Raw genomic sequence first — 10749 nt, 5'->3', positions numbered from 1 at the left:
CTCCTTACAGAAGGTACAAAAAAAATCTGTATGCCTTGACATCTCTAGAGCAGGCAGCTCTTGCTCCTGGCTTGAGATTCTGGGCATTATTATGATTTAAAGAGTTAATAACAACAGAAAGGAACAAAGTGCAATGGGACTGATAACTAATGAGTGTACGTTTCTTTATACTAATGCAAATAATTATATGAGCTCTTGAAACAGATCAACACCAGGTGCAAAACATAACATAAATAAGCTTTTAGTGGTTATACAATCATGAGCATAGTCTAGCTGCTTACTTATGTTATTTCCATTATCACTATTATTCATTTCCTAAAACAGTATTTGCATGTGCTGCAGAGGGTACATCACTGAAGCAAGGATTGAATATGTAATGCACATTTTTCCTTACTGTATGTCTTTTCCAGATTACATACACTATGCATTTTGTCATCCATTCGTACCAATTCGAAGAGCTTTTCCTTCCCTTCAGGCAGGGGAAGTGCTTTTGTTTTTATAGCTTGTGCCAAAGCTTGGCAAGCTAGCAAAGCTGTTTGTATGCATGTTTGACAGACTGTTTTCTCCCCAAGAAACACCAACTACATTGTGGAGATGGTGGTCTCTGCCAGCCTTGTACTCTTGACTTCCAGTCTGCGGGAGATTACATGTGATATTGGTAGTCCGGATTCACATTAAATTATGTTCAAGACCGAGTATTTGAACAACACAGCACATGGCTGTGAAAGTAAGATCTACCTGAATTAAACTAAATGACTACTACCACTGCAGAAACCTGGTCATCTTGCAACGTTAAAATAAATCTGACTTTCATTACATTAGCTATCAAATTGGTATGTATGCAGACTGTAGCTCTTGACAAATTACCTTTGGATCCAAGTATCACTCTAGCAGTAAAAAGACCAGGTACCACCGTAAAGCCATTAATTCTTAGAATTACCTTTTTCAGAAGTTAACTACAGGGAGTGATACATTTTTATTTAGCAGACACAGAGGCCTTAGCTTGCCTCTTCTTTTTCTGTGATACTTTTATTTTATGTAAGGTAAATATTACTTATATAAAGCCTCTGTTTCCTACAACATACATACATACATCATATTTTAAATATATAAATAGTTCTCCAAATAAGATTAAATAAAATTTTCAAATCTCTCTCTCTCTCCCCCAAATCTGTTAAGAAGTAAGTAGGCATGTACTGAATTCCATTAAAACCTCAAAAGATTTCTTTTGAGTCATTCTTTCTGATTTTTCTAGTACATTTCCGGCTTTGCTGTTCTCCCTTCACACAAAGGGGCACAGATAGAGCTGTGGAATTGAACAGTGGGCCACCGCATTATTTACCACAGCATAAATCCATCTGTAAGATGCTTAGCTCTAGTTCCCATGTGTAGCACACAGGTACAAGACCCTACTCCCTAGACCAATTAGAAGATGACACCAGACCTCAGTCTGAGATTTGGTTTCTGATCGAGGTATCACTCCTTTCTTCAAAGTTGAGTCTTCTGGACTGATGTTTATATAAATAGAATATAACCACAGTGTTTTTGAGGGTTGGTTGCTAAGAACATCAAAATCCATCTTTACAACTAAAGATGTGTTACTAGATGCAGCTCAGTCTCCCATAAAAACCAAAACCAGCCCTCAAGGTATGATGAAGATACTGATACTACAGAAAAAGCAACAATTGCTTTGACTGTGGCTACCTGGCATTCCAGAAAAATCCTAGCATCAGATACACTGTGTTGTGCATCACCTAAAATACCTCAGCTGCTGGTGGGGTGCCTAAAACCACTGGTGAACTGCTACAGTTTCAAGCAAAACCAAAGACTAGGAGGTAAGTGGAGGTACGTTTAAGTTAAGGAGGTAAGATTAACCAGCTTGTTGGCAGCAGCAGTATGCTTCACAACTACAAATTTCCTACTTAAAGCTAGGAAGGGCTTCAGTGAGTCACCAGAAGAATCAAACTATAATGTCCCCTCATCCGGACCTAACACAAGCCTCTCGTCTGGAAACTTGAGTGCCAACACTGTCACTGCTTGTAGTGACCACACTTTACCTGGCATTCTTGAACATCCCACTTGACTTCTGTTTCCTTGATTCTTCCATCTTACTGCAAATCTCATCTGAAAAGATATTCTTTCCTGGTTGCTTGAACCTCCAGCATATTCACCCCTCTGCCGTGACTTGATCCCTTTGGTATTTATGAGTTGCATTCTGCCACAAGCAGAGTTATACACTGCACTAACTGAGGTGATTTGGAGGCAGGCAAATATATCTGAAGGCAAAACCTGACCCTCTTTACATAATATTTGGAGATAGAGCTTATACAATGGATGCCACCTTACCTGTGTTTTATTGGATAGTCCTGTTTAATTCAAGGTTTCAGATGAAATTGTAACATAAGACTGGACATACACTTTTTTGTTTACTGCATGTTTTATGAATGTTAGTCTAGATGCTAAATGTGGAAGAGTCTGTATTCAGTGGAGCTAAAGACAATGGAGGATACCACATGAACAGGATGAAACTAAGCTTCTCCCTCAGTCAGCCAGCTGCAAGGGGGAGCTGCTCAGGGCAGCTTGAAATGGCCGATCTCAAATACAGAAGACTCTACCTGCAGTGCAGAGCTTTTCTTGGCTAATGTATTATGCTTCTTAGGTAAAAAGTAATTATTAGGTATAAAACAGATCTCTTGCAGAAGAATATAAATTAAAGACCTGTATCTTTCACCCTACCTATAATTTTCCTTCATAGAACAAAGACAAGAAAGGCTAATATGGCTTTATGCTGTCTAAGGGATTTTGTCTGTCCAGGGGCAGTTTCTGGTTAATTCATGTTGCTGCTGTAATTGGAACCACTTGGGCTCTGTTTGGAACCAAAGCTTGGGGCTTTATCTCTGAAGTAAATGAGCACGTTGCTTATTTTGTTCATCACCTAAATAAAACAAATGACGCTTCCAGATAAAGTAACTCAGTCCCTGCAACTCCACCACATACTCAAGTAAATATTCACAAATTTATAAGCATTTCTTTTTCTTCAGAACTCACTTTGTAAACTGGATTAACCCACCATCTGCTACTAAGCCAATGATCTAATTTAATTTATTCTTATCTACCTTCTGTGTAAGCACAGCTTGTCAACTCCTGTGCTACACGTTTGGCAGAATATGAGTAAGAGGCTTGGCTCCAGTGCAAAACAGACTCTCAATAGTGAGGAGATGTTAGAAAAGTCCTGTGCAGTAAGTACTTATTAACCCCCAAGACAAACTTCAGAGGACAAAAATCCTACAAATGTGAACTCTCTCCAAATTGCTGACCTCTACGAAAGACTTCTGTTTAGCTTTCTGTGCTGTTTCAAGTTATTTTGGAAAATCTCAGTAGATTATCCCCCTGAAGCCTACCCCACAGAAGAGCTGTAGTACAAACTATCTCAGCAGCTGACTACTCTTTCTGCACCTGCTCTGATGAAGTGCCAGAGAAATATTTATTTTCTCTAGCTGCTAGCAGGTTCAACTTATAAATGGCATGAAGCCCATGGTGCATAAAGTTCTTCAGTTGCAGCTTGGCACTATAAAGGTGGATAGGTATAAAAATACGTGAATACAACTAAGAGTCAGAATTGAGGTTCTGATCTTGACCTACAAAAGGGGAGTTCTCTTGCAAGTTCATTTTGTAAATAAAATGCTAGCATCATTCTGCTCTAAGCAAATCTGAAAATTTGAGACTGTTAACATTTAATTCAGCATAAGAAACCTTGTTTTATTTTTATTTTTTTATTTGTGTTGAGGCACTACATTATTCTGGATCATCTACATATCCTTTCATAAGGTAAGGATTTTTCCACATAGTTGCTATACCTGTCTCAGCTCAAGCTATCTCCTCTATCTCAAGCAGTCTTCTCTTTACACACAACATATTTTTATACCTGAGAGCAAAAATAACCACCCCCCACTCCTGCAGTCCTCCTTCTCAGACATATAATGACCAGCCTGGTTTCACTTTTCATTACTAAGCCATCCGTTAGCCTTAGGAACAAACAAAACCTAATCTCAGACAACAGTACAATGCTGTCAGACTTCCTCCTCAGCGTACTTAAAGACCTGTGACAATATCGAGCTCATCAAAGGGACCCAGGCTCCCAGAGAACAGAGGCCATTGTTTCCAGCTGTGAAACCCTGATGGACTTGTCTCACCGACAGCAATCTCAGTGATGAGCTCAGCAGTGTTACAAAGAGTTGCACATCTCTGTCATAGCTTTTACTTAGGCCTGAACCATTTAGCAATGTGTACCATAACATGATACTCTTCAGTGTGAAATCAGCATATTAACCCCTTCAGCCTTTTAAAGCTATGTAACTGATATTATAAATCTATGCTGTGAGATATATACACCCCCTAAGTTTGGCCTAGCCTTTCCCAGTGCTGAAGCCATCACTCTTCTGCCTTGGACACTTCAAGAAATGGTAGGTCACAATGGCAAACAGCAGTGAGGTTTTAATTTCTTTACCCTCTGTATGAATATAATTTAAGACCCAACACCCATCTCCAGTGCATACCCAGAAATAGAGATAATACCACAAAGAATAGGGACAACTTAATTTTTGTACTTGAGAACTCATGTGTGTATAAAATAGTCATTTCATAGTCAGGCATGGTTACACCTAAGAACATGTCATCCGATTTTCAGAGGCACAGAACATTTGCATCTCCCGCTGAAATCAATAAGAACCATGGGAGTTCAGCACCTTTAATCAATACGACCAGTGATTTGCAAGCCCAAATCAGCAGCTGATAAAAAGGGAAGCTATCATGGAGAAAAATCCTACTTAATAATGAGCAAAAAATGACTGACTAGATGAGCAGTCATATCATCAAACATCATGTTGTTTTGTTTTTTTTTTTTTAAAGAAAATGTCATGGTATGAAAACTGCAGAAAAATATTGTATTTCTTATTTTATCTCCTGTATTTGCCTTGTAAACTCTTAAATTTTGGTTGAATTTCTTCTTTAATTATTGATACCTTCCTAGGCTTTTATTACAATGAGATTAAAGAAAAGAGAATATTTAGTACACAACGGTAAACTATTTTATACTGTTTATATTAACACGGACCAATAGATGAACAGAGAGACAGAAGTATTGACTGCATTGGATCAAACAGATATGGTCTCATATTTTGTGGGATAATTAGGAATCTACATTATAGACTTGACTATAGCTTACAGTTTGCTAGTCCTCATTTTACTTACCAGATTTGAACGCTATTTCAAAAGTAGTTTGCAGTACTGTTAAAGAAATTCCACTTTTCGTTTCCACACTGCCCTTTTGTAAGGTGTCATCTCCATAAATATATCTGAGCCTAGACTAGGGACATGTATCCATCTCAGTCCTTTGAAACGCATCATGCCAGAAAAATACATATCAACAAACAGCCAGAATTTATCTGCTTCTGTTTTACACTCAAAAATAGAAAACCTTTAAGGCAGTTTATGTAATATGAATATGAAATACTTACATATTTCAATAATTTTCCCTATAGTAGTCAGATTTTTTCCCCAATACGAGCATTCATTTGCGGATTTGCATAAATCTTTAAAACACACATAGCTTGTATGCCCTCCAGACACAACGAGTGCTAGCAGGCAGACTCTGCCCATTCCACATTTCCATTGCATGAGTAGATAACTTGTTTCCCCTAGTCAGTCTTTCACTCCACTGGCAATTTCACTCTGCCTTAATCCAGTGCTCTGCTGGCTTCAGAAAGCCCTGGATGGATCTTCTGGGAGCCACAGGTGAAGCTGCCACAGTGCTTGGACACACCAAGGACGTGCCCCAGCATCAGTGTCCTGCTGGGACAGCTCTCACCTGACTTACTGACCTCTTTGTGAGAAAAGTTGAGCAATGGGCCTCAGATTGGCATGAATGCATTAAAGTTGTCAACATATATGAAAGTGTAAAAGAAATATAAAAGCATATATGCTTTTATTCAATAGAAGATAATTCAAGACATTTATGGTGAGGAGACTAAGCATATGAACTATAAAATGAGCATTTCTTGTAGTAACTACTATGACTCTAAAACCTATTCACAGAAATTACTCTTACTGAAGTGAAAATGTGTTTTACTTGATAAACTAAATATTATGACTACAGATTTTCAATAAAGCAGCTGTTATACAACCATTTGTGAAGTTCTATAATTTTCTTACTGTTCATGTAGTAGTCAGATTCATTTCAGCAAGTAGCAAATAATAAACATGCTGATTATAGAGCAAAAATGGAAACAGATTTTTTTTTTTTAAACTGACTAGTACTTCAAAGGAGAGAAAATACAGAAGTATGTGTTCTCAAGTAAAAGCTTCTCTACTGAGTCTTGCTGATAATAGGGAAAGGCTAAAAAATAAAAGAACAAAAAATATTTTGATACTTCACCTCTTGACTGAAAAGAAATCACAGCTTGGTGCACTTTGGTGCAGGTCTCAGTTCAACACAAATACAAGACTACTTGCAAATTTTTGATCTGGAATAAGGACTGGATTTCCAGGACTTTGTGAATGGTCTAACTTGAGGCTAAGATCTGGATTTATTTTTGACAGTAGAAATATCTGTTGCATCTAACAGCAGTGCAAGATATTTTAGAAAATGCATTTAAGTTACCAGATAAGGGGAAGAAAAATCTTAAATTTGATCTATGTTCAATTGGCCAAAAATCACAGATCATTATTGTTTAATGCAGACTATAACATAAAATATAATGTTGAAAACAAATCTGCCGTTACAATCTCTCCCTTATTCTTCCAGTAACAATGATGGAGTTGATCGCAGGTAACTCTGCCCCTGGGATTATTATGAGTTCTGTTTTACAACTTAGACCCAAGTCTGTATTATTGCTCAGACCTAACTCCATTTGCCATTAAGGAAGCACTCCTGGAGGGAGGAATGAGGGGTCAGACCCAGACCCATGAGGGGTCAGACCCATGGTGAGCAAAGTAATTGCTGGAGTGAATTTTAACCTCAGTATTACATACAGTTTGATTTCGTATATTCAGTTACTCCCATTTCAAACATCCACATTTAAATTCTGGACATGGAAAAATATACAAAATATGAAACCATAAAGAGAGACCAAACTTAGAAAATAGTTTATATGCTGTTCTTCATACCTAACAAAACTGAAAGAATTAAGGTACCTGACATAGGAATGGACCATGAACACAATTAAGTATTTCACCAATCAGAAATGGACAGCAGATAGTTAATTTGCGAGAAGCTAGCTAATACATGCATTTGCAGAAAAACTTAGTAAACTGAATAATTTCTGGGGCAAATAAGGGCAAATAGCTGCATCTTAGAAAATCTTTTAAATTAGAATTTCTGGTTCCGAGATATAGATTGTGCTATTAAAAAACCTGAAACACTAGAACTACCAATAATTTTTAAAATTCAAAAGTACATTAATTTTACCTAGTTCTGCCTAAATCAAGAAAACACGTGTTATACCTTTATGTTACCAAGTTAAGAGAAATACAGATGTGTCTACAAGAAGTTCATACAGAGCTTTTAAAATTAGTGATATGGAGCACTTTCAGCTTTCTCAGGCTGATGACATACAGCAGAACATCTCAAAAAGTTAGAATTTTTTCAGTGGCAGACTGAAATCTAAGCAGGCAATGCTTCATCCAGATAAAATTGAAATGGTGTGGGTGGGATATATATGTAGCAAACAGATGAGGCTGCAAAAATTATACAGTCAGTCCTAACTGAGGGCATATGCTCACCAGCTGTTATGTAAATCTGCAATTAATGTAGCTTACTAGATCCTTAGGTGCTAGCAAATAATAATACACCAGATCTGCTTTCATCAAATCTGCTTTCCCATCTGCATTAGATCACGATGTCAGGAAAAAAAACAACTTCTGATGAGCATCTCACTGAGAATAACAAGAACTTTGTCACTACGGGACAAAAAGTACACTGGAAAATATAAGTGACTGGAATTTTCATAATTTTAATCATAAAGATGTTTATTCAGGGAATACAGAAAACCAATGGTTGCTTTTCTGTTTGGAGGTATATCTCAGTATCTCTATACTAGTTTTACCGAGTATGACCTTCCATGCAAGCTCAGAGTTATTCCTACCCAAGTTATAAGATGTTGGAGAGATACTCTGGCTCCTGCTCATATGAAAATTGGCAACTAAATCAACAGCGTGTGTGTGAAAAAATGCATCACATTAGCAAAAAGTCATTAGACTTTCATGTATACAGAAGCCACAGTCACACTCTAAGATTCAACAAAATTAATGTTCCATAATATTTTTAATTCATATAGAAAATGTGCAACAATTAATGTTCAGCCAAAATCCCATATAGTAAGTCAAAAAGATTTGCTCTTCCACATACAGTTTTAATCACAGTGACTCCAAGCCCACCTTCAATATATCTACCAAAAAAAAGAAAAGGAAGGAGTTTCTAGCTATTGTGATAAATGCTGGCAACCTATTGTGATAACAAAACTGCAAATTTACTTACCAAAAATGAGCTTGAAATTAAGTTAGTGCACTTCAATTTATGTAACATTTTTCTAAAACATAAATTCAATATAGGGACAGCAAAATATATCATAGAAAATGTGGCTTAAAGTGCCTTAATTTCAGAGCTAGTTGCAAGTCTATCCAATGAAATACATATTAAAGGGAAAACAGGAAAGATTTAAACTGTGACCAGATTGAAGAAATGAAATAAGGTAGCCCAGCAAAAGACAACTTAGAGTTACCGATATTTTTTCAGCATAATTATATAAGAGCAACAATGTTGTAAGCCTTGATATGAAAATCAGATGTTTAATTTAAGAAAAATACCACAGCAATTAAAATCAGTAGGAATCCTCTGCTAGTATAAACATGTCATCTTGAATAATATTTCTTTCTCTAGTAGACAGTAGTGAGGTTAACGCAGTAGAAAGTTAATGAGAGCTCCACATTGTATTCAACCTCTGGCCAACATAGCATTTTACTTGCCAGAATTTACAAAGGACCCACTGCCAAACACCACTGGTAAATCACAACGTGTGTTAGTGTAAAAGCAAGCATGACAACAGAGCAGAAAAGGTAACAAATAATTCAGCATAGAAAAGAAACAGAGGCTTACCGATAACATAGGCTAGCAACAACGCCAGCGTAACTGTAATGGCAGTAGCACTCAAAGCAGTGCACTTCCAGTTGCAACACCTGTAAGGTTTGTTAAAAGTGAAGGCAGGTCTAGAAAAGGTACTTCTAGGAAGAGGCCTAGGAGGTGGAGAGTAAACAGTATTGGATGTTAAAGGATAGTTCTGACTGGCTGCACTGAAGATAGCTGAAGACCCCGATCCATGTTTAAATAGGAAATGCCTACAAAAAGAAGACAAAGAACCACATTGTAAAAACCAGTTTGCACTGTAAGAAGTGAAAGGAACTATTAAGCATTGCACAATAAATATTGCATGCAGCGTATGGAAAATATAAAAGACAGGAAAAGGTATATTTGAACATCTTCTGTCCTAGAAGTGTAACTTTTTAACCACTGCAAGGTTTCCAGTAACTTTTCAGTGAAACAACACAAACACATCTTAACATCCCTTACAGGATGTCCAAGCAGCATGGAGGATGGGGCTTTTGGCAGCGCCATGCCCAGGGCTCCTCCAGGACCCGCAGCCCTGTGCACCTCATCAGGGCTGTGAGCAATGGGGAGACTTTGGCCAGCAGCACTCACTCTGCCCACAAACACAGCCAGGGGTGTTCGTCTCACCAGGAGGACACACACAAAAAAAGAGATTACTTACTAGAAAATTAAAACTAAATTTGAAGGATTTTAGTTACTGTATAGGCAAGTACAATTTCTTCAGTATTCTTAATTGAGCTATTTTGCGAGCAGTTTTTCTTCAAATATTTTTGTTTACTACGGTGACTCTCATCATACTAAGAAAGAATTCATTTGGGGAGCTATTTCAGCATGGGCTGGAAAACTGATTGACTTCAAGAAAAAATAGCGAACATCTCCATTAGCACAAAAATAAGGCACAGAACGTGCCTTGCAGTACAGGCACTGGTGCAGAAACACAGAATAGTTAACTAGAGGAAGATGGACGGTTTTTAGGACTGACAAGTGCTCCCCAAGAGGATTAGGGAAAAATATTTAACTTTAAACAATAATTTATGACATTGTGTGCTCAGAAATTGTGGCAGAAAGGGACACATCCAGGACTGACCAGACCAAATATTTCGAAAACCAGTATTTTTTGGCCCCTCTTTCTTTTATGTACGTGGTCAAACTTCTTGAGCATGCTCTTTTCTGACAGATGTGCATCTAGATCTCCTGTCATCTGATCTAAGCCTCTCTGGGAGCCTGTTAGCTCACTTCTCTGCCTCAACCCATGAGGTCAGAGGTGAGAAGTGAAGGGACAGAGGCTCTACACAGCTGGCAAGAACAAGGACTGCCCTGGCCATAGAGCTGGCACTGGAGTATTGCTTCTGCCTGAATCTCCCCAGCCTTTGTGTTTAACCAAGTAGCTCTGACTCAGAAAGGCATTTCCTAGAGAACAGAATTCAGCTCCCTGGAGCTTGCCAGCTCTTTGCTGTGGAAGCAAGATGCTGTTGCAAAACAGCAACCCATTTGCAGGTCAGGTGCTTTGAACTGAGCCCCGTTCTTGCAAGCTCCAGGATGAGTAAGAGCATCTGGGACTGCTGCTGCTGGTTCTTGTACAACCCACG

The 10749-nt window shown here is 38.0% G+C and overlaps 1 protein-coding gene across 5 annotated transcripts in view; it reads right to left on the bottom strand.

Moving 5' to 3' along the window:
* The window catches only part of TENM1 (teneurin transmembrane protein 1), a 1172023-nt gene that overhangs the window by 141152 nt on the left and 1020122 nt on the right, over positions 1–10749 (bottom strand). For all 5 annotated transcript variants that reach the window (XM_084534131.1, XM_084534133.1, XM_084534134.1 and 2 more), the window contains one exon: positions 9152–9390. In XM_084534131.1, coding sequence (XP_084390257.1) covers positions 9152–9390 — 239 coding nt within the window. The remainder of the gene's footprint in view (positions 1–9151; positions 9391–10749) is intronic.

This window comes from Aythya ferina, assembly GCF_964211825.1.
Source record: "Aythya ferina genome assembly, chromosome: 13".
Taxonomy (NCBI): Eukaryota; Metazoa; Chordata; class Aves; order Anseriformes; family Anatidae; genus Aythya; species Aythya ferina.
Note: the sequence above shows the minus strand (reverse complement) of the source record. Positions and strands in the feature narration are given on the sequence as shown.